A 23,200-nucleotide genomic window follows, 5' to 3' on the forward strand; every position below is an offset into this window, starting at 1 on the left:
TAAATGTCTAAGCCAATATATAGGGGAAAATAATTGAGTATATTGTTGTTAAATACCCAACCTGATATATGGCATATCTGGTAACTTCTGTGGACTTTGGAATCTGGATCAGAGCTAATGTTCTCCTTTTACATGAGCAAACTGATATATACAAAATTGTGTACAGAGAATGAGTCCATGAGGATGAAGAAGTTCTAGAAGCCATTAGAAGTTCTAGCCAAAAGGAGGGTTGTCTCAACACTTCCCTCATGTTGGATTAAATTTCCAGTAATCTGAGTTTTATATCTGTTAGGGTATTTCAGCCATAGAGATTATCATCAAAAAGAGCTTAAAATTGGAAATGGAATACTGATAGCACACGAGAAGATAAGTAAGACGAAGCTGGACAGGAGAGTCTGGGTGTGATCTGATAAAAGACTTTCTGAAATTAAAATTGTGCAAGGCACTCACGCTTGATTCAAGGCTGTAATCCTGAAGACCCTGAATAATTCAATATTCATATTCTTGGGAGTTCCCATTGTGGCACAGTGGAAACGAATCCGACTACTATCCATGAGGATGCGAGTTCAATCCTTGGCCTTGCTCAGTGGGTTAAGGATCTGGCGTTGCTGTGGCTGTGATGTAGGCTGGCAGCTATAGCTCCAATTTGATCCCTAGAATGGGAACTTCTATATGCCTTGGTTGTGGCCCTAAAAAGAAAAAAAAGAAACTCATATTCTTGAGCATTAGCATCTTCATAGAGCTAAAGGAAAGCAGAAAGTCTTCATTTTGGGGATTTGTGAACATTCTGTTGTAGTTTAATAGCATCTTTGAGTGATCTTGATCTTGCCAATGTGTTTCCCCTTTATTCTTATATATGGTCATATGATGCTTTTTACATACTTAATGGTGTCCTTCTTTAATTTTATTTATTTATTTATTTTGTCTTTTGTCCTTTCAGGGCCACACCCGCAGCATATGAAGGTTCCCAGGCTAGGGGTCTAATCGGAGCTGTAGCCACTGGCCTACGCCACAGCCACAGCAACACAGGATCTGTGCCGCATCTACGACCAACACCACGGCTCACGGCGACACCGGATCCTTAACTCACTGAGCGAGGCCAGGGATCAAACCTGCAACCTCATGGTTCCTAGTCAGATTCGTTTCCACTGCACCACGATGGGAACTCCGATGGTGTCCTTCTTTAAATACTCCTTAATTTTTCTGCATTATCTCTAATATTTTGTGGCATTTCATATCCTAAATAGCAGCACGTTTTAGTGTAGCGTTTATTTGACTCTGTCCGTGTTTTTATTACTTCTTAATTCTGTTCCAAAGTGGTTGATCTTCAGCTTGAGAACTAGTGCTACCATTTAATGGATGTTTGTATGATGTTGGTTATATGATATAAAAAATTTGTAAGTTAAAATAGCATATCAAAATAATCGCACAGGAGTCAGAAAAGTCACTCAGTCACAGAAGTTTCAGTGCATGTGCACAACAGCGTAGATTAGTTAATACTTCGAAAGTATGGTAGGCATTTCTTTTGACCACCTAGTATCCCTTACTGCAATGTGGCTATAGCATAAGCATGGTCCACACTTGGCCTACCAACTTTAAAGTCATGCATTTTTGTTGTTGTTATTGTTGTTATGTCCAGTGAGGCCCTTGGTCTCTCTTTCTCTCTCTCTTTTGTTTTGTTTTGTTTTGTTTTGTCTTTTTAGGGCTGCACCCACAGCATATGGTGGTTACCAGGCTAAAGAGCTGAATCAGAGCTACAACTGCCAGCCTACACCATAGCCACAACAACATGGGATCTGAGCCACATCTGTGACCTACACCACAGCTCATGGCAATGCCAGATCCTTAACCACCTGATCAAGGCCAGGGATCAAACCTGTGTCCTCGTGGACACTAGTCAGATTCGTTTCCACTAAGCCACGGTGGGAACTACAAGTTATGCATTTTTGGACATACTTTTTATTTGAGGAGATTTGCATTATTTCATTGTTAATTGTGTAAAACAAGACTAGTACTCTTAATGTCACAGAATTTCAAACTGATGTAAAACGCAACTGCACAAAAAAATTCAATTGTGTTATTTACACTGAGATACAAGCCAGTAAACTTTAGAGTCTTTGGGGTGCAACATGAGAAATTTCATAGAAAGAAAACAGTATGATTAGAGACATGATTTTCTTGCTTTATAGAACAATTGTATGAATTAAATGAATAGGGAATGTCATTGCTCTCTGCATAGTTGCTATGGATACCATGTGTTAGATATTATATTCTCATTTATAATGTATTTTATTAGATTTTCCAGTGGTGATATGAATCCAGGCTTTGTCAGAGGATAGTGATTTTGCATATATATATATATATCTTCATCGAACTGACTTTTGAAATATTGAAATACCTTTTAAATGTGTTTTTTGTACTTCACATGGCTATCTCGCAATCAGCAGTCTTCATTTGCCTTTCAGAAATGAAATTTTCTAACTTTGTCTTAAAATGAAAGACCAATTTGTTTTCAAGTTCTTCAGCATTCTCTTGTCCATGGAACTTACTCAGAAAGACTTTATTATATATGGCTATATGTTAAATTCTCAGTCTATTTGCATCTTAATTACTTTATTTTACTTAGGGTTTGACATTTACTGCTGCAACTCATGTGGTATTTGCTGAGTTGTATTGGGACCCTGGACACATAAAACAAGCAGAAGATCGTGCTCACCGGATTGGACAGTGCAGTTCTGTGAATATTCACTACCTTATAGCAAATGGGACTCTAGACACCCTCATGTGGGCAATGTTGAATCGCAAGGTAAACCTTGAATTTAAACCAGGTTACCAGCTTGCTCACTATTATCCATAGCCAGCATGAGTTAAGAGGATTAATGCTAGTGTTCTCAGGCAAAAGATACCTAAATACACTAAGATAGTGATGTTTATAGGGACCAAGTCCAGAAAAGGCTTCTATTGATAGTATCCTACCAATAATAAGAGAGTGACATGAATTTACATGTGTTCCTCCTGTCTTCCAAGCTCTTCTTCTACCATTTTTTAATCCAGCCCTAAATCTATTTTTTTAAATTGAAGTATAGTTGATTTACAGTATTATATTAGTTGCAGGTATACAACATAGTGATTCAAAATGTTTATGTATTGTACTCCATCTATAGTTATAAAATATTGGCTATATTCCCTGAGCTGTACAATGTATCCTTGTAGCTTATTTATTTTATACATAGTAGTTTGTACCTCTTTTTTTTTTCTTTTTTTCTTTCTTTATTTTGGGGGGCACCGCATCTGCGCCATATGGCAGTTCCCAGGCTAGCGGTCAAATTGGAGCTACCTCTGCCAGCCTACGCCACAGCCACAGCAACATGGGATCTGAGCTGCATCTGTGACCTACACCACAGCTCACAGCAGTGCTTGATCCTTAACCCACTGACTGAGGCCAGGGATCGAACTCACATCCTCATGGATACTAGTCAGATTTGAACCCCCTGAGCCACAATAGGAACTCCTGTTTTGTTTTTTACATTCATTTATATCTTAAAGGCTAGGGGAAGATGAGCTAGTAAGGAACCATATCACTTTCAAACCCCAAGTCCTTTTTGTAAGCTAGGAGTAAGTCCTTTCTTAGAAGGATTCTTAAGTTCCTGCCTAAATTTTGGACAGAGGACTGCCTGTGCCCTGAGGAAAAGGAAGGAGGGATGTTTCTTGCTCTGTCTACTCACCTGTCTCTTCTTTTCCCCATCCTTGAGGAATGTTTATAGAAAGGACTTGACTAAGGATTAGAGGATGGTTTTCAAGCTTTGAATATAGATGTTCAAAATGGCCAATCATATGTCTTTAATGGCAAAGTTTATAAATATTAAAATAAAAGTTTTTATGAGAAAAGCAAATAGTACATAGCTTCTCTAGTTAGACCTTTTCCTCATTAAGCATAGGTATCATTGACTTGGTAATTTGGTTGAAATTTTGAATAATTATATTACTAAAACCCCTGATATGTTAAAACAATAAGATTTTCTGTATTGGATTGCCTGTGATTTAAATGCAGTATCAAGTTACTGTGTAGAAATATCAGTAAGGTGAACTGTTGTAAAATTCATATATTTTTCCATCTTACAGGCTCAGGTTACAGGGAGTACATTGAACGGTAGGAAGGAAAAACTTCAGGCTGAGGAGGATGATAAGGAAAAATGGGATTTCCTGCAGTTTGCTGAAGTTTGGACTCCAGATGAAAGTTCTGAGGCGCTCAAGAATGAAATGTTATTCACCCATGTAAGACTATGTGATGTATTCTTTTCTATTTTTAATATCCTGAAACTATGACTTTACCGTATATTGTTTTCAATAGCAATTTTCAATAGCAATTTTCACTTGTTCATGCTATTGAAAGGAGCCTCCACATAAAGGTAGAAAAACTCTAAGAACCAAAAATGAGAGAAAGAGCCTGTAGCAATGGCTTGTATCTTCCAATAGTTATAGATCAGTGGTCACTCTTCTGCTCCTTAAAAAAACAAGCTAAATAGAATCCCCCTTGAGAAGAAACCATGGAAGACTCTCTCTGTGATCCAGAGGGTAGGGAAAGAAATTTTAAATAAGCTACACACTCAGTAAAGATACTATATACTACAATAAAATAAAAAAGAAAAGCATCAGAAATAGCTATTACAATATTAGAATCTGTAAACTTTGACTGGTGGATATATGGATATTTATTTTATTCTCTGTAAAATAACAAGTGCTGTTTGGAGACTATATATAAACTAAATAAGAAAAAATATGTTCCAGATGCTTGTAGTCAAGACACAATTTAATTTTTCTAGCCCAGCTGGGACAATATAGTGTGAGAGTTATGTGGAGTTTAATTTTAATTTTTGAAAGAATTGATCAGATATTATAGGGATGAAATTGAAGTCTATACATGTTTTCTCATAGTGCAAAATTAAAATCTTAATAATACAAAGTTTAATTCCATAAAAATAGTGTTTTTTATGTGGATCTTATTTATTTTATGTATCCTTTTGGAGGGCTAGTATATTTTTCTTTTCTAGGATCCAAGATTGTCATTCTGTCAGACTTCTAAAAAATAGAAGAATTATTTCTAAGACATTTTTTTATTTTAAAAACTACTTTTCTTTTAGCAATGTTTATTATATTTTAGCCTGTAAAAATCTGTAGGTAGCATAGGTATTTTTAAAATATATAACTAAAACCATGATTTGTAGCTCTTCCCTCTCTAAAATTCTTTACTGAACTCTGAGTTCCCTTCTGGTAAGTATTAAAAACTTGAAACATATATTCCCACATAAATATACATTTATTGTTTTTAGGTCTATCAGAATAAAAATGTGTATCTGTGTACAAAGCTTAAAAAAATCACCTAGGAGTTCCTGTCATGGCTTAGCAGTAGCGAAACCAACTAGTATTCATGAGGACACAGGTTTGATCCTTGCCCAGTGGGTTAAGGATCAGGCATTGCTGTGAGCTGTGGTATAGTTCACAGACATGGCTTGGATCCCACGTTGCTGTGGCTTTGGTGCAGGCTGGCAGCTACAGCTATGATTTAACCTCTAGCCCAAGAACTTCTATATGCCACAGGTGCAGCCCTATAAAGACAAAAAAAAAAAAAAAAAAAAAAAAAAAAAAAAAAAATCACCTAGTCGCACTTACCAAATCTTACTTCCCTGCTTTGGGGTATACTGTTCATAGTTTTGTGTTACCTTGCACAGATTTCTCAGTGCATGTTTTTTACACAGATGGTCTTATATAAATTGGAATCTTATAATGTGGAGACTGTTTGTTCATTTTGCTTTGTTTTGCTTTGTATTTGTTTCTGTTTGTTTTTTGGCCAGGATATGAAGTGTTTTAAATGACCTTAGATGAGGTTGAGGTTCCTTACTTTGTCTTTGTATCCTTCAGCTTCGTGCATTTTAAGAAATGTTCAATTTGTTGAGAAGCCCTAAGGAAGTTTAATCGAAGTATTTTTCTTCTGAATGTTGCCAAAATTTCAACATTTCCTATGGGAATTTTTCTATTTATACTGATTTCTCTTGGATCCTTTTTTAAAGCCTTTAAAAAAAAAATTGCCTACATTTAGCATTTTTGGGATACTTCCAATTTTGCCAATTAAACTTCGCCAAATTAACCAATATGGCCCATTGTCATCAAAAACTTGTTTAAAAAGTAGATGACAGTTCTAATTGGATGGTTTTAAACAGCTTATGAATATTTCTGTTGTGTCAGCATTTTAAGGAATGTTTATTTTATCTCTGTCCTGGCACTCCGATGCTGCTGCAGCAGGAGTTTAGAGCTGGGGCAGAGGAGGATCCCCAAGGCCAGAAGAATGGACTGTGTATTGGTCACTGTGTGACTCAGCCCAGGCTGGCAGCTCTAGAGAAAGGGAGACTGAGAGGCTCAAAAAGGAGGAGAGCAAGGAGCAGAGCATGAGCCTGAAGGGCAGAGACGATGAATGGAGGCAAGAAGAGCCAGGAAGCCACAGCTCCTTGGATCTCTAGTTCCCCAGAGTCTTTTTAACCCTCCCAGTTTGTCACATTCAAAATGCTCTGAACTCTATAAGTGATTTTTCAGAAAGCCAATAAATATGGTAAATTTGGCAAATTGGTCTTCAGTAAATTGGGTGTCAGGTGAATTGACTTCTTAGCATCTGGGCCTTCAGCAAATTGGTTTTCTGTGAATTGACCTAGAGCTAATATTAGTGTGATTATGATCCCTGGGCACAGGGAGACCTGTGGTTAGGAAGAACAGGAAAATGAGAGAATATTTTCCCAGACAAAATTTTTGTAATAATTTTGCTCTTTGTTGCTTTCTTTCTCCCCTGGTATTCATTGCCCTTTAGAATGGCATTATCCTCGACTCCTTCCTCTCTTAGAATTCTCTTTCTGTCACCTAACTCAGCTAACTATTGGGATTAAAAAATATATGGGGAGTTCCTTTTGTGGCTCAGTGGTAACAAACACAACTAGTATCCATGAGCATGTGGATTTGATTCCTGGCCTTACTCAGTGGGTTAAGGATCTGGCATTGCCATGAGCAGTAGTATAGGTCACAGACATGGCTTGGATCCTGCGTTGCTGTGGCTGTGGCGTAGGCCAGCACTGCAACTCTGATTTGACCCCTGGCCTGGGAACCTCCATATGCTGCAGGTGTGACCCTGAAAAGCGAAAAAAAAAAAAAGAGGAACCAGGGCTGGTACTCTACCAGTATATACAGGTATAAGTGTGCTGGTTGTTAAATGTTAACTATTTTGGTAACAGATGATAAATAAGCCTTCTTCAGTCTTCTCTTACTTCCTCACTCCACCACTAGGGCCTTCTGGACCTTCTTGTGATCCTGCACGGCATGGGCCTCTAGGACTCTGGTTAACGCCCCTGCTGTTATGTTTTTAAATAACACCCTGCACAGAATTAATCCACACCAACGTATGAGTCACAATTCTTTACCCATCCTAGATATCTTTACTTTTTGAAAAGAAATTATTTATTAGCCCAAGTACAACTCAAACTGAAGTCCAATTCAAATGAACAGAAGTAATTCCACCACCATGAATAAAGCCCATTGTCTGTCCCTTCGGTAACCTGTCCTGCCTGGGAGTCCATCGCCTGGGTCACTGTCTCAGATCCAGTTTCTCAAGCTTCTTCCTATGTCTGAACGTACATGACTTCTAAGTACCCTTTTGGATATGTGGTGTTTTGGTTTTCCTACATTTGTTTCCATGAAGTGATAAAGTAGGTTGTCTCTAGATGGAAGGAGAGAAAAATATGGGCTATATTAGTCTATATTGTCATTTCTAAGTAATTAAATGTTGTTTCTGAATAAAATAGAATGAGTGGAGTATTCAACTAGGAAGCCTGCCTCTCTAGTTTTGATTTTTCTACCACCATCTCAGCGGTATCCCTTCCTTTAGCTATAGCTGTGGGAAATCAGGCTCTTCTGGTAACCTCTTCAAGGCCTTTTCCCATCCTCTTTTGGCCCATAAGAGATAAGGGCCAGTAGCATCATTTATTCAGTCATTTGAATGCCTAGATCACTAGATGGCTTCTGAGGCCCCTTTCATTCATTTTATGTATATAAAATAAAATATCTGAAGAGAAACTTGGTGCATCAGCGATTCGTAGGTAAGCCAAAGAAAGGACTCTAAAATGGGTCACAAGTCCAGCTCCCACTTAGGATAAATCTTCTTTTTGCTTGGTTTCTCTTCTCCAAATATCAGTAAGCCAGAGCTGCTCTCTTTTCATTACTTCAGACAGTAGCCCTCTTTGCATTTTAGAACAGATCTCCAGATAGTTCCCAAATTCAGCCACACTGTGGTTTCTTTCCCACACCAGTTGTTTGCATTTTGTGTACTTTTCGTTCAGTATCTCCCAATTTTCTTCACTAGCCTCCCCCCTGCTGTCTAATCTTCCTTTCCTTGCCTTCGTACTTGCATCTTTGACCTGGCTTACACCCTGCCTTTTCCCTGTCGTAACCTCCTCAAGTTCCCTGGTCTGCTGTCCTCTAGGCCATCCAGAGAACATCCTTCACCCAAAGCACATTTACATTTGAAACACCCATATTTGCATTAAAAATATATGATTTCTACACAGAGTTGGAAAGGAGAGCTTTTTAGCACAACTACAGAATTTTTAAATATGCTCTCAAAATTCAAAAACAAACTACTGTTTTTATTAAATGCCAATATTGAATGAAATGTGTGTTGTCTTGTGGGCCAGGAAGTGTGAATAAGAAGCCGTCTCATAAGTATAAAAAATAATCTTGATTCACACGTGTTACCTAGTTGAAAAAATGGTGATGGCGAAAAGAAAGCTGACCATAGGAGCTGTGTATTCATGAAGTATAAATCATTCTTATGCAAAATCTCTTATTTCTCAGTATGCTAAAGCACTAATTTCTTGAAGATAACACATCTTAAATGAGAATATTTATTTAATGTATATTTTTTAATTCAAACCATTCAGTAAACATAATATAATTAGTTTGCTTAATAGCCTGATAATAAGGACAAGAGGGTGGGCTCATTTTTATGGATAGAGATGTACAAGTATCTCTGCTATAGCTTACATCCCATAGTGCTGTTGTTATGCATTTGTCTTGTTTACCTTTATGACTTAACATGTATCCAGTATTCTGTGTAGCCATTGTGCCAAGCCCTTAACACTCATGACCTTATTTAACCTTCACAGCTTCACCATGAGGCAGATACTGTTACCATGCCCCACTAAATCAGAAAATCAATTACCCACTCAAGTTCACACAATCAGTAAGTGGCAGAACTGGGATTTCTGCTCCAAAGTCTGCCTTCCTAACCTTGCCAAAATATGCTAGATGCATTAGAGTTAGCACATTGTGGGTCCTCAATTATTTGTGGGATGAAAAAGACTTTGAAACACTTCAGTTTGGTTAGCCAGTGTTTATGGGATGTATGGTATGTACAGAGCATTCAAAGATTATTTGTTATATAAACATTTATTAAGATTATAGGAAATGCAGATCAAAACCACAATGAGATACCACTTCATACCCATGAGGATGACTAAAATTAAAAAGACAGACAATATGTATTGGCAGAGATGTAGAGAAATTGAAACACTCATACCCTGCTGGTAGGAATGGAAAATGGTGTGGTGGTTTTTAAAAACAGTCTGACAGTTTCTTAAAATATAAAGACACAGACTTAATATATGACCCAGTAATTCTACTTCTAAGGAATTGAAAACACATATCCACATAAAAACTTGTATGTAAGTATCATAGCAGCATGATCATAATAGCCAAAAAGTTAGAATAGCCTAAGTGTTCATCAGTTGATGAATGGATAAACAAAATATGGTATGTGTATGTGTGTTCCATGCAATGGAATACTATTCAGCCATTAAAAAGGAATGAAGTTCTGATGCATATTGCAATTTAGATGAACCCTGAAAACATCATGCTAGGTGAAAGAAGCCAGACACAAAAGGCTGCATGCTGTTTGGTTCCATTTATATTTAGTTATATTGGCCAGAATAGGCAAGTCCATAGACACATAAAATAGATTAATCATTGAAGGGGCTTGGGGGAGGTGGAGATGGGAAGTGACTGCTTACTTGGTATGGGGTTTCTTTTTGAGGGTGATGAAAGTGATTTATAATTAAACAGTAGTAATGGTTGCATAATTATACTAAAAAGCACCAAATAGGACACTTTAAAAGAGTGAATTTTATAATGTATAAATAGATTATATTTCAATAAAGCTGCTATTTTAAAAAGACTATGGAATTCCCATTGTGGCTCAGAAGGTTAAGAACCTGACTAGTATCCATGAGGATGTGAGTTTGATCCCTGGCCTTGATCAGTGGGTTAAGGATCCAGTGTTGCCACAAGCTGCGGTGTAGGTCAAAGATGCAGCTCAGATCTGGTGTTGCTGTGGCTGTGGCGTAGGCCAGCAGCTGTAGCTCCATTTCATCCCCCAGGCTGGGAAGTTCCATACGCTCCATATGTGGCCCAAAGAAAACAAAAACAAAACAAACAAAAGACTATATGCTAGATGCAAAGATAAGAAAAACAGCTAACTTTCTTTTGGAGCCTACTCTTTAATTGGGAGAGATGATTATAAGTGAATCATTTTAATGCAATATGATAAATGCGGCAATAGAGATAGATAACAAGGCTCTGGGAACATAGGATAGAGTAAATAACATAGGGGCATATGAGAAAGTTTCCCTTAGGAAACATCTGAGCTGGATTATGAAGGATGAGTTCAAAAGGGGTGGCTCCTTGTTCAGGCAAAGGGAACACCAAAAGCATGCCCCACATCCCAGCGATCTGAGCAGACATCCTGGAATGGGAATTTCAGGCGAACATATGAGTACCGGACACACAAGAAGTGAGTCAGAGGAGAGGAAGCTTGAAATTTTGGCACATCTCAGATGGAGAGGAGCCCACACATGCCATGCGGAGAAGTTGGACTTTATCCTGGAAGTAACATAGTATCATCAGAGGCTTTTAAGCAGATGAATAACATAGTCAAATTTCTGTTTTCCAAAGATACTCCTTGTAACTGTGTGGAAAATGAATGGGAGGGAGATGAGACAGAGGTTCTTGGAGGCAGTGGTATTTGGGGAATGGATTATTTCTGCCCTGCCTCCCATCCAATTTGAGCCTATGGTAAAGTGATTTTCTGTCTCCACTCCTCCTCTGCACTTTGTCCCCCACTCTTTAGGAGGAGTTATTAATCTGATTTTTCAGCGTGAGAACTTAGCTGGGCAACAGTTGAGGGCTGGTGAGTCACTGTGCTTCTCAGGGGCGTGCCTCTCCTGCACTGTGTCGATCGGAAGCAGGCCCTGTAATCTTCTCTGCTGCTAGATTTGGGGAAGGAAGTCCTATTATGGCCTTGGGTTTTGGCTGGTTTCTTTAATACATCTTTTACCAAATTTTCCTTGGGTGCTCCCTGGGTCTATTAATAAAGCCAATTTCCTTTTTATTCATAAGGCTGTTACCATCTAGAAGGCTCCTTGGGCAGGGATTTGCAGATGGAGTTTGGGACACCACACAACTCTGAACACCTAACAGTTGCAGTGGTAATAAAGAAAAATTCCAGACATTCAAAAGTAGAATCAATACAAGTGGCCTGGGAGGAACCCTAACACCAGCAGGTGCAGGAAGAGTAGAAGGGATTGAAGCAGGTATCTAAAGGGGATACCATAACCAGAGGCATGCAGCCTGAATAGGTGAGTGCAGGAAGTGATGCAGTTTAGTCTAAAACTGGAGAATCTGTAGCAGAGGACTTTGCCTTAATTTGGTAAGCAGTGAAGAGCTGAGAGACTGGGATCGTAGGAGGGCAGCCGGCTTCCCCCTCAGGCCCTCTGGAGTTTGAGGAGCCTCTGAACTATTTAGCGGAAGCCCATGAGGCATTTGGAGGTCAGGCCTAGAGCTTAGGGGAGAGATGATGGCACATAATGATGTCACACATGATGGCTGCGTGTCACATTCTAGTTATTCTAGCCTGTATTATACAATACTTGGCTGAGCATTCTAATTGTCCCTGTCAGAAGAGATAGCTGTTCCCAAAGACCTTTGCCTGCACTGCTTTTGATGTCATCTTTAAAAATAAGTAATAACATTTCTTTTTTTACCACTTTGCTTTTTTAACCAAAGTGGTGTTTTGTTTTCTCTATGCCCATAGAGAAAAATTTCTGGTACCTAAGAGGGGTTCACTGCCAAAGTTTCATTTAATGACTATACAGAAACGGACATTGTACCAAATCTGGAAAAGTCAGTCAGTCATTTCTTTTTTTAGGAGAATTTAGCTTCACTTTTTTCAGTTAGATGATTGAAACCCTTTTTTGTCATTCTATATACCCTGGCCTGTTTATAAATGGTAGCGAAGGGTTTTTAGCTCCAGTTCCAATCATCAGTTGTTTGCTGTTCAGGAGACCAGCAAGATGTCTCAATGGCCCATTTGTAAATGGTGGTTTTGTTCTCCTTGGGGAACAGGAGAGGAAGGGCATGAGGCAGTAATGTTTCTCCCTGAGCTGCCCTTTGATCAAAGTCTATTAAACCTGACACCAGTGCTTTTGTTGGTGGCATGTGCTGCCCTGGAATAGCACCAGGCTTTGAAGTGCTTTATTGTTTTTTATGAGTTTTACTAGATTTCCTTTTCCTCTCCTTCAGTTCTAATAACTGACTTCTAATCCTATCATCATGGCCAGGGGATTTGTCTCTAAAGAGCAGTTGTTTACCACAGTGCAAAACAGAGCAAATATATTAGGTCCCTGAACCTTTCAGATGAAAACATGCATTTTGCCACCTTAAGCGTTTTGCAGTTTTTATTCCCAGCACTTCTCATCAAAAGCAGTATTTTACTTATTTATTTATTTTTTTTTTTTGCTTTTCAAAGACAATATTGAACAAAAGACAGGAACACAATAACTGAGTGTCAGCTATATAACCGAAGAGAGGAATATGTTCTTCTATTTTCTCCATTTCTTAGACATGGGCATGTTGACTTGACTGTATTCTCCCCAAAGCCTTGTGATAAAAATTGCTATAAGCTTAGATCACTCCTCCCATTTAGAAACACATACTGCTAAGGTCTTTATTTATCAGACACCAAAAGGATCACTTACTATACTTGTTTCTTTACAAAGACAAATAGTCATGATGGGTTAGGACATTTGTCAGTAATTTGTTACCATAATGTCTCTTCTAAGTGCAATATTATTACAAAAGACAGAAGACTTTTTAGCTTAATCTTGCCATTAAGTAACAAAGTTTTCTTTGTCTTTCTGTGGTCCTGCTATCTTTACCACTAAGAAATACTGATAACATTAATAAAGTCAATAATTTTTCAAATATAGATCTGCCAGAACTGTATGGGTGCTGACTATTTAACTATCAGTATGGCTGTTGTCATTTGGGGATTCTAGTTTATTTTGGAGAGACTGAAAAATTTGTTCCTGTAAGGCATCATGTTATTATTGATGAATCTTTTTAGAAAACATGATTTGGGGGGGAGCATTTTGTTTAATTATTTCTTACCACCTTTTTCTAAGATGCTTTAATCAGTGGATCCTTATTCACTTTATTAAAGAATTAATTGAACAGAGGAGCTTCCATCGTGGCTCAGTGGTTAACGAACCCAACTAGCATCCGTGAGGACACGGGTTCGATCCCTGGCCTCACTCAATGGGTTAAGGATCTGGCGTTGCCATGAGCTGTGGTGTAGGTCACAGACGTGGCTCAGATCCCAAGTTGCTGTGGCTGTGGTCTAGGCCAGTGGCTATAGCTCCGATTAGACCCCTAGCCTGGGAACCTCCATATGCCACTGGTGCTGCCCTAAAAGACAAAAAGACCAAAAAAAAAAAAAATTTAATTAATTAATTAATTAATTAAACAGAAAAGGACAAAAGAAAAGTAAATAGAAACCTCTCACTATGATACAGGAATTTTGTGTTCATGTTTAGTATCTGTGTCTAAGCATCTTGTTAAAGGTCATTTCCTTCTGTTATTAACAAGGCTTATCCCAGATAGCTCCTAGAATCTCCACCGGATGATATGTCTCTGTCTCAGAATGTCAGTGTTTTAAGCAGACCTACGTGACATTGCACCTTTGAGTCCGGTGAGCACAGTACTGTCTCCTGTAACACCCAAGCCCTTACAGCCCATGTGCTTTCCTTCTCACCTCATCAGTGGTTTCCCTTTCTTTGACTGTGTGAGACTCCTGTGTCATTTGCTCCCTTAAAGAGAAGCTGTTGAGAGTCTAGGTACAGTGACAGATAAATGAGCTAAGTGATGTTTCATGCCTGCACAGAAGTTACTCCGTTTTGGTATATTCCATTTTTTAAAAGTATTGAGAGAAGCTAGAGAGAGTCTTACTTTTTAAGAGAAACTGTATTTTTTTCCTCTTAAAAAGAGTTAGTTCACCACCCATGTGTGCATTCACAAATGAACCTGCAGTCTCTCTTTACCTATAGAAAATTAGGGAAAGAAATGGAGCTTCTCAATCCACACATGCACCTTCTAATCCAATGGCTTTTTGGGGTACTGAATCCCTTTCAATCTGTGGGGAGAGTAAAGAACTGCTCTCTAAAAATGTACATACAATACAGACAACATTTTATGGACAATTTCAGGGTTTCCCAGGCTCACTGAAGGCCATCCAAGGTCTTATAAGAGGCTTGTGGATCTCAAATTAATAACTCATATTCAGGAGTTCCTGGCATGGCTCAGCAGAAATGATCTGACTAGCAACCATGGGGAAGGAGGTTCAATCTCTGGCCTCTATCAGTAGGTTAAGGGTCTGGTGTCACCATGAGCTGTGGTGTAAGTCGCAGATGCGACTCATATCTGGTGTTGCTCTGACTGTGGTGTAGGCTGGAACTACAGCTACAGCTCAGCTAGCCTGGGAACCTCCATATGCCATGGGTGCAGCCCTAAAAGACAAAAAACAAAAACAAAAAAAACCAATAACAACTCATATTCAGTAAGCCTTTAACCCTTCTCTGTTCCCATCCAGTGTGTGTAATTATCATCAGGATGTGTCCAAGAGATTTTTCTCACTTTATCTGGCAGTCACAGCTATTGAGTGTCAGAGAAACCTCATCAACCAACTTCCTGCCTGATTGCTCAGAGGCTACTACAATCAGAAAACATAACTGGTAATATGGATCGGGTTTCTAACTGTTTATCTCAGAGGAAGTCTTTATTACTCCTCTTAGGTCTTATGCTTCTTCCAGCCCTGTCTCCAGGGCCCTAACTTATAAGGGTCACTACCTAAAACTACATTCGTCATTGTCCAATGTAGCCATCCTAACATTAAAGTCTACTGATTAATCTTGTCTTCTCCTTTCTCTAAAATTATACTCTAAGTGTATCCTTTAGTTCCTGAAATTATATAAAACGATTCCCCCTTCCACCCACCGCTCCTTTTTCTGGATTTTATATGCTCCAGTCTCAGTTTATTATTACCCAAGCTGCCATGGTTTCAAAATAGCACAGCTACTGACTACTTACAGGCTCTGTTAGTCAACCTTCCTAGTGGCAGAGGTACACATCAACTTCTGATTGCTCTCAGTCAGAAGCCTTAACTCTCCATGGGCCGCTGACACATAATGAGAATTTTTCAAATGCTAATGTCCAAAATTAGTGATTACTTACATAATAAAAGAAGTTATTTTAAAAATAACTTAATTATCAGAGTTCCTGTTGTGGCTCAGCAGTAACAAACCTGACTAGTATCCATAAGGACTCAGGTTCAATCCCTGACCTCACTCAGTGGGTCAAAGATCTCGTGTTGCCATGAGCTGTGGTGTAGGTCACAGATGAAGCTCAGATCTGGCATTGCTGTGGCTGTGGTATAGGCCGGCAGCTGCAGCTCCAATTTGACCCATAGCCTGGGAACTTACATATGCTGAAGGTGTGGCCCTAAAACAACAAAGTGTGATTAAATAGCTTAATTAAAGAGATCAACTCTAAAAGCTGATATTTTAAGGCTCTGGGATTTCTTTTTTTGAATGATTTCTTAGGTTTTTATTTTATATTGTTGGGAGGGTTGCTCTTTTATAAACAAATCTGAAATGATCTTTTTGTTTTACTTTTTGGTGGGGAGATGGAGAGATTAAAAACATTTTGGACAACTGGAAACAAATCTTTAAAATGTAGAATGGGACCAGAGATGCTGATGTTGTTTAAACATTATTTGGTGTAGGTGACAATAGCCTGCTTTGTATATTTTACTTATTTTTTTGTATTCTTTGTTCTTGATATTTTATTCATTTATTTAGCTGTTTTATTTGTACCTCTTTAAAAATATACCGAGGAGAAGAGCCAGTTAAGGAGTGGTATAAGGCCATGAGTAGAAAAAAAAAATATTAAGTGAAAGACCCTGTAATTAATGGGGAAATTTTTTTTTTTTTCTTTTTGGCCACACCTGTGGCACAAGGAAGTTCCCAGGCCAGGAATCAAACCTGTGCCACAGCAGCAGCCCAAGCCACAGCAGTGATAATACTGGGTCCTTAACCTGCTGAGCCACAGAAAAGTTCCAATGGAGAAATCCTTTGCTCCCTTCCCCTAATCAGCCCCCAGGTCACTGGTAGGTAGCCAGCATTGTAGCTTTCAGGCAAGAAACTGGAGGACTCCTTTCTGGAGAAACTGACTGGACCAAAAAAAGACTATGGAACCTGGAATGGATCCTCTGACAGTCACTGATGACTGTTAGTGAGGTCCACCATTTGGAACTTCCAGTGGCATTTTAGTGTGTTATTCTTAAATGTGAATGGATAGTAAAGCCCACCAGACATGGAGGGAATCCTCTCATGAGCAAAGCAGAGACCAAAATAAGCTTGTAAGCCAAGAAAGGGATATAAAAGAACCAGAGACTGTGTAATGAGCTGAAGAAAATAAACAAAAAAACCTTCCATTAATATTCACAGAGAAGTAAAAGATTACACCCACAAAACAAGAAAAAGAAGGGAAAAAGAGAATGAAGAAAAGCTCTTAGAAATTGAAGCTGTAATCTCAGAAAATAATAATCCAAGAAGGATGCAAAGGAAGATAATGAGGAGATCACACAGAAATTAGAACAAATAGAAATGGAAAAATGTGAGAAAAAAAATTAAGAAAATCAAGTGATTAATTCAGAAGCTTTTGCCTAATAGGAATTCCAAAAAGAGATGACGAAGGGAAAAAAGAAAAAAAGAATTAAGAAAATTTCCCAGACCTGAAGGACATGGGTTTTTCTGATTGAAAATGCCTCCTGGGAGTTCCCGTCGTGGCGCAGTGGTTAACGAATCCAACTAGGAACCATGAGGTTGCGGCGATCCCTGGCCTTGCTCAGTGGGTTAGGAATCCAGCGTTGCCATGAGCTGTGGTGTAGCTTGCAGACGCAGCTCTGATCTGGTGTTGCTGTGGCTGTGGTGTAGGCTGGCGGCTACAGCTCTGATTAGACCCCTAGCCTAGGAACCTCCATATGCTGCGAGAGTGGCCCTAGAAAAGACAAAAAAAAGAAGAGAAAAGAAAGAAAATGCCTCCTCAACGTCACGGATAAAGAGTGGAAACCAACACACAGGCACAATGAAGACTCTGCTCTCCTGGCTTTTCTACCTTCTTACTGTTACTTTTGTGTTTCCTTCCTCAGTATCTCTTCCTCCTCATTCCACCCTTAAGGTCCCTGTGCTTTCCAGCTATGCCTTTCCTTTTTCTTACCTCCTTCTCCCTCTGTTCATGACAGATGGGCTCCGACTATAACCAACCCTATATGTCAGTGGTTCCCACATGTGCAAATCCACTTGTCTCTTTCCCTTGAACTCTGGACCAGCTTCCTGGAACTCTCCACCCTGACTCCCACCAGTCCTTACTCATATCTAAAAGTGAAATTCTATTCCTTTTTCTTTTTGCCTTCTACTGAGCCCATTTATCTTCCTGTGTTCCCTATTACTGTGACTGAAAATGTCATCCCTACGGAGTCACAAGCCAGAGGTTTAGGAGTCTGAGAATCCCTCGGGTCTCCTCCATCTCCTCATCCCCCATGTTCAGTGTGTCCTACCAGGTCTTCTCGGTCTAGTCCCCCAAGTCCCGAGATCCCAGGCACCCCTCCTATTCCTTCATTCTTACGTATGAGAGGACAACCAAGGTCATTGGACATTTGAAGAGGAAATCTGTAGCATGAAAAAGGTGAACAAAAATAAGCTGAAATAAAAATTGATCCAAGAGAGGACTTGTAAAAAAATAACTTGTAGCTTCAGATTTGAGATGATATTGTACATATAAATGAAATCAGAATACTATGAAAAAGGGACAAGAAGGACCTCTTCAATGTTAAAAATATGGCTGCTGAACTAAAATAATTTTATAGGAGGGTTAAAAGATAAAATAGCGCTATAATCTCTTAGAGTTAAGAGGGTAAAAAGACAAAAAGAAGGAAAATATGAGAATAAAAGATAAGACATAAATGTCTCAGTCCAGCTTTCTGCTAACAGGAATGACAGAAAAGAAAATGAAGAGGATGAAACTATTAAAGAAGAATAGAAATTTCCAAGATCTAAAGATCATCATTACTATTCAGAATGAATAAGGTGTCCTGGGTGCTGAGGACAGAGATGACACAGATATAGATATATAGACATACACCATTGTGAAATTTTAGAACACCTAGATAAAAAGAAGGTTCCCAAAGCCTCTGAAATGTAGAAAGAGGTTGCAACCTACAAAGGAACATTGTCAGTATCACTGGATGTTGGAAGAAATAGAGCAGTCTTTAAAGATTTTGGAGAATTGTGTGTCCAACAAAACTACTAAGAGGCCAAAATCAGGTCATTTCTAGACATGTGCAAGGACCCAGAAAGTTAACCTCTCTTGTAAAATCATTATGATTTAACTAGAAATAGCTGGTAAATTCATTCTCATTTGCTGAATATTTGCCAATACTTTCAAAATCCTGCAGCCTCTCCTTGTGGTTCTATTATATGGAATAGAACATTCTCTTTAAATAAGTAACTATCTTTGTTTCTTTGTTACTTTTTTAACACCAAACTCCATTAGTCTGCTAATCTCTCTACTTTCCTCCACCATTTTTTTTTTTTTAGAATTACCCTTGTGCATTGTTTTAAAAATCTTGTCTCAGGAGTTCTCTTCCTGGCTCAGTGGAAATGAGTCTGATTAGGATCCATGAGAACGCAGGTCTGATCCCTGGCCTTGCTCAGTGGGTTAAGGATCTGGTGTTGCTGTGAGCTGTGGTGTAGGTCACAGAGGCGGCTCAGATCTGACATTGTTGTGGTTGTGGTGTAGGCCAGCAACTACAGCTCCAATTCAACCCCTAGCCTGGGAACCTCCATATGCTACAGGTGCGTCCGTAAAGAGACAAAAAAAGAAGAAAAATCTTGTCTCACGGCTAATGATTTCATTATTTATATTTTAATCTAAATTCTGTGAATTGCACAACTCATTGGATAACTTTTTAATATTATATGAGAATGTATAAATAACAATCATACAAAAATCAAAGTTGTACAGTACTGGGGGGACTTTTTTTCCTATAATGTACATTTTAATTTTACCAGTATGGGAACAACATAAATATTCCTTCCTTATATACGTAATTTTTTGATTATGTATATAATCATAAAATTTGCCATCTTAACCCTTTTTAAGTGTATAATTCACTGATGTTAATTACGTTTATAATTGCAACCATCACCACTATTTTCAAAGCTTTTTTATTACCCCAAACAGACTCTGTAACCATTTGACAATGATTCCCTATTTCTCTTTCTTCACAGTTCTCAGTAACCAGTAATCTGTCTCAATTAATTTATCACATCTTTCCTAGGCAGCACTACTAAGAAATACAGATACGTTTCATTATGTAAACCATCTCTTTGTGATATTTGGATGTCATCATCTGTGGTGTCTGTCTTTGTAATCTATTGTGGCATAGCAGGTGCCTTATAACAAGAAGGGTTACATATTATTTCTCATAGTTTCTGTGGACAAGTAATTCAACAGGGCACAATGAAGGTGATGTGTTTCCTTCAAGATTATAGGGCCTTTGCTGGAAGACCCCCAAGACTGGGAGCTGGAAACATCTGAAAGCTGTTTCACTCACATGTCTGATAGCTGTTGCTGGCTATCACCTGGGGCTTCTCTGGGGCTGTCAACTTGAATACCCACACCTGGTTTCTCCATGTGGCCTGGGCTTCCCCACAACACAGTGGCTGTGTTTCAAAGGCTGGTGTCCCTCCTGAGAGATAAAGAGAACAAAGTGCCAGCAGCCATATTAGCAACTTAGCCTCAGAAGTCACCCAGCAGCATTTTCACTGCATTCTATTGGTTGAGACAGTGAACAAAGGTCCATCCAGTTTGAAACTAGAGGAACACAGACCCTGCCCCTAGATGTAGGCGTGCCACTCTCACATTGTGCGACAAGTATGTGGAACATGAGGAGTGGGATAAGAATTGGTATAGCCACCTTTGGAAATGCCGTCTGCCACAGTGTGGGCCCACCATGGTACCCAATTCAGGCCCAGCTGGACTTCTCTAAAATTAGCTCCTTTAATTTACCTTAACTGCTGGCTAATCATCTGTGAAGTTGGGTATCCTCCTTTCTCTAATTAGGAGGTTGAGATTTACACATTGAAAAGAAGATGAAAAACATGAGACAATGAAGTAGCTGTTCTTAAAAAGGAGAAGTATATTTCTTGAAAACAAGATAATTATTAAACTGAGTCTATTAGAGAAACTGTTCTAATTAATATCTTTAATGCTATTTGAAAATCACTCCCTGGTCAGGAATATATTTTAATGTTAAAAACATTGTTAGGAGTGGAGTTCCTGTCGTGGCTCAGTGGTTAACGAATCCGACTAGGAACCATGAGGTTGCAGTTCGATCCCTGGCCTTGTTCAGTGGGTTAAGGATCCGACGTTGCCGTGAGCTATGGTATAGGTCACAGATGTGGCTCAGATCCTGCATCTCTGTGGCTCTAACATAGGCTGGTGGCTACAGCTCTGACTAGACCCCTAGCTTAGGAGCCTCCATATGCTGCGGGTGCAGCCCTAGAAAAGACCAAAAAAAAAAAAAAATTGTTAATGAACATCGTATTTATAGTTTGGGTGTGAGAACATCTAGGTCTTAATTGACTTGAAATATTTAAACAATCACCTCCTTTCCCTGACATAGATCTAGAGCAGATAGTTTATAAAGTGTATTTTTATTACATAATTCTATAGCCAAGTTACCAACTTCTCTATCTATAGCTTTAGTGTCCTCATCTGAAATATGAAAAGAATTATAGTACCTGCTTCACAGAGCTGGCATGAAGATTAAATGCACTGATATATGTAAAGCGCTTGCACATTGTAAGTGATAAAAAACTGGACACAAAATGTATTGATGAGTTAGTGGGATTTGCATATATGTATATATGAAGAGTCATTGCATGATTGAATTCATTTCCAATAAGGTATTCAGAAGCTACTGGAGTGTGGTTAATAATGAAAAGAGTTTGCTAATCTGTTTCATTTAGGAAGAACATATTCAATTGCCTCTTAATTTAGTAACTTTATTTTTCCCAGTTTGAAAAAGAAAAACAGCGTGATATTCGATCATTCTTTTCACCAAACCCTAAGAAAAGACAGTTGGTGACCTGTGATGAATCAAGAGTATTCCAGGAGAAAAATACTGTAGCACCAGCAGACCTCAGAAAAACACCCCCAAGAGATTTCATTCATCATGAGAGCAATCTTGAACCTGAAGCTAAAAGACTGAAACTAGTCACCACCAATGACCACTGCAGTCCCCTGAAGGAGAAGCCATCCTGGCCTGGGCAAACCAAGGCTCCACTCATGGACAGGATCTCTGAGGCAAAAGCCCAGGCCACCACCCCACTTCTTCCTGGAATGGACTGGCAGTGTGGTTTCTGCACCTATATCAATAACTCAATGTTACCTTTCTGTGAAATGTGTGAGAATCCTCGGGGCAGCGCTGGTGAGTATTTGGTGGGACAGAGGGAGTTGGGGGGTGTGTGTGCAGAGGGTGACTGTGATGGGAGCTGGCAGTGGTGTCTTTGAATAACCTGGGCTTTTAGAGACAACTGCTGTCATCAGAGGTTCATCAGAGCTTTTAGACAGGGAAGAGAGAACTTCACATAGTGAAGACTTGTGAATTTTTCCCCTTGTGGAATGCAAAAAGCTCCCAGTTCTGTCAAGAATGTATATCCCCCAGCGTCTGTGACATGGCATTAATTTGGCACAAACGGACATTTCTGATTAATGCCAGCAGGATGTGAATTCAGTGGGCAGGAATTGAAGCTCTGTTGCCATGACAGCAGATATGCCTTATAGTCATAGACCTGCTGTTTTCTTTCCTCTGTAGATAATACTTGTTTTTATAGAAATTATAGATTACTTTTGCTTAAATAGCATAATGAAGCGAATGTAGCTTCTTTTTCTAGTAAAATATTCAATGTGCCATATTTCTTGCCTGACAAATCATAAAAATTCTTCTATAGATCTTCTTTAGAAACCAATTTCATGAAACTAATTTCATGTCTGTTTTATGAGTTTGTTCTTTTCTAAAACATGCTATTTAAAAATAGAAATCATAAACATACCTCAGAGTATGTTTTTATAGTATGATATGCCATTTTCTGATGTTTTATTTTTAAAATGATTATTAACACCTGTGGTTATATTAAGAAAAGATCATTAGTATTCCTTTTGTTTCCAATTTTCGTGACCATTTTTATGGTAAGTAAAAATGCCAAATGGTTTAGAAACTGGAAGAAATCATAAGTAAAATAAAATGTTATCAATTGTAATAATTATACACACCTGCTTTTCCATCATATATGAATTCTTCAGAATATTGACATGAACAAAATCTCAGCAAAGACAGAAGTTCTGATGCTCCAGTTCCTTCCTGCCTGCCTTGCTCTCTTCTGCCTCAGTTTTGATGTGAAAGAAAATGTCACGAGTAGCTGAGTCTTTCCTCCTTCAATTCTGGGTGTTCCTACCAAAACTGACAAGTCCGCCATCTGGTTGGTTATATTTGTAGTGTGGACACCTGTTGTCTACGAGCTAAATTAGAACCACAAGTTTATTCCATATAATATCTCAATGATTTGCATTATCTCAATTTTCAGCTGCTACAGGCAATAAAAATAAAGTGTCTCATGATTACAGAATAATGTCAGTTTACATTAAGTATATA

General features: G+C 38.7%; 1 protein-coding gene across 5 annotated transcripts in view; it reads left to right on the top strand.

Moving 5' to 3' along the window:
* Window positions 1–23,200, top strand: part of ZRANB3 (zinc finger RANBP2-type containing 3) — a 302,772-nt gene that overhangs the window by 243,962 nt on the left and 35,610 nt on the right. For all 5 annotated transcript variants that reach the window (XM_021075255.2, XM_021075253.2, XM_085001387.1 and 2 more), the window contains 3 exons: window positions 2,627–2,806; window positions 4,123–4,275; window positions 21,565–21,976. In XM_021075255.2, the coding sequence (XP_020930914.1) occupies window positions 2,627–2,806; window positions 4,123–4,275; window positions 21,565–21,976 (745 nt within the window). The remainder of the gene's footprint in view (window positions 1–2,626; window positions 2,807–4,122; window positions 4,276–21,564; window positions 21,977–23,200) is intronic.

This window comes from Sus scrofa, chromosome 15 (assembly GCF_054392235.1).
Source record: "Sus scrofa isolate SSC_HxYL_T2T_F1_AM1 chromosome 15, Sscrofa_HxYL_maternal_Yorkshire_Landrace_v2.0, whole genome shotgun sequence".
NCBI classification, from domain to species: Eukaryota; Metazoa; Chordata; class Mammalia; order Artiodactyla; family Suidae; genus Sus; species Sus scrofa.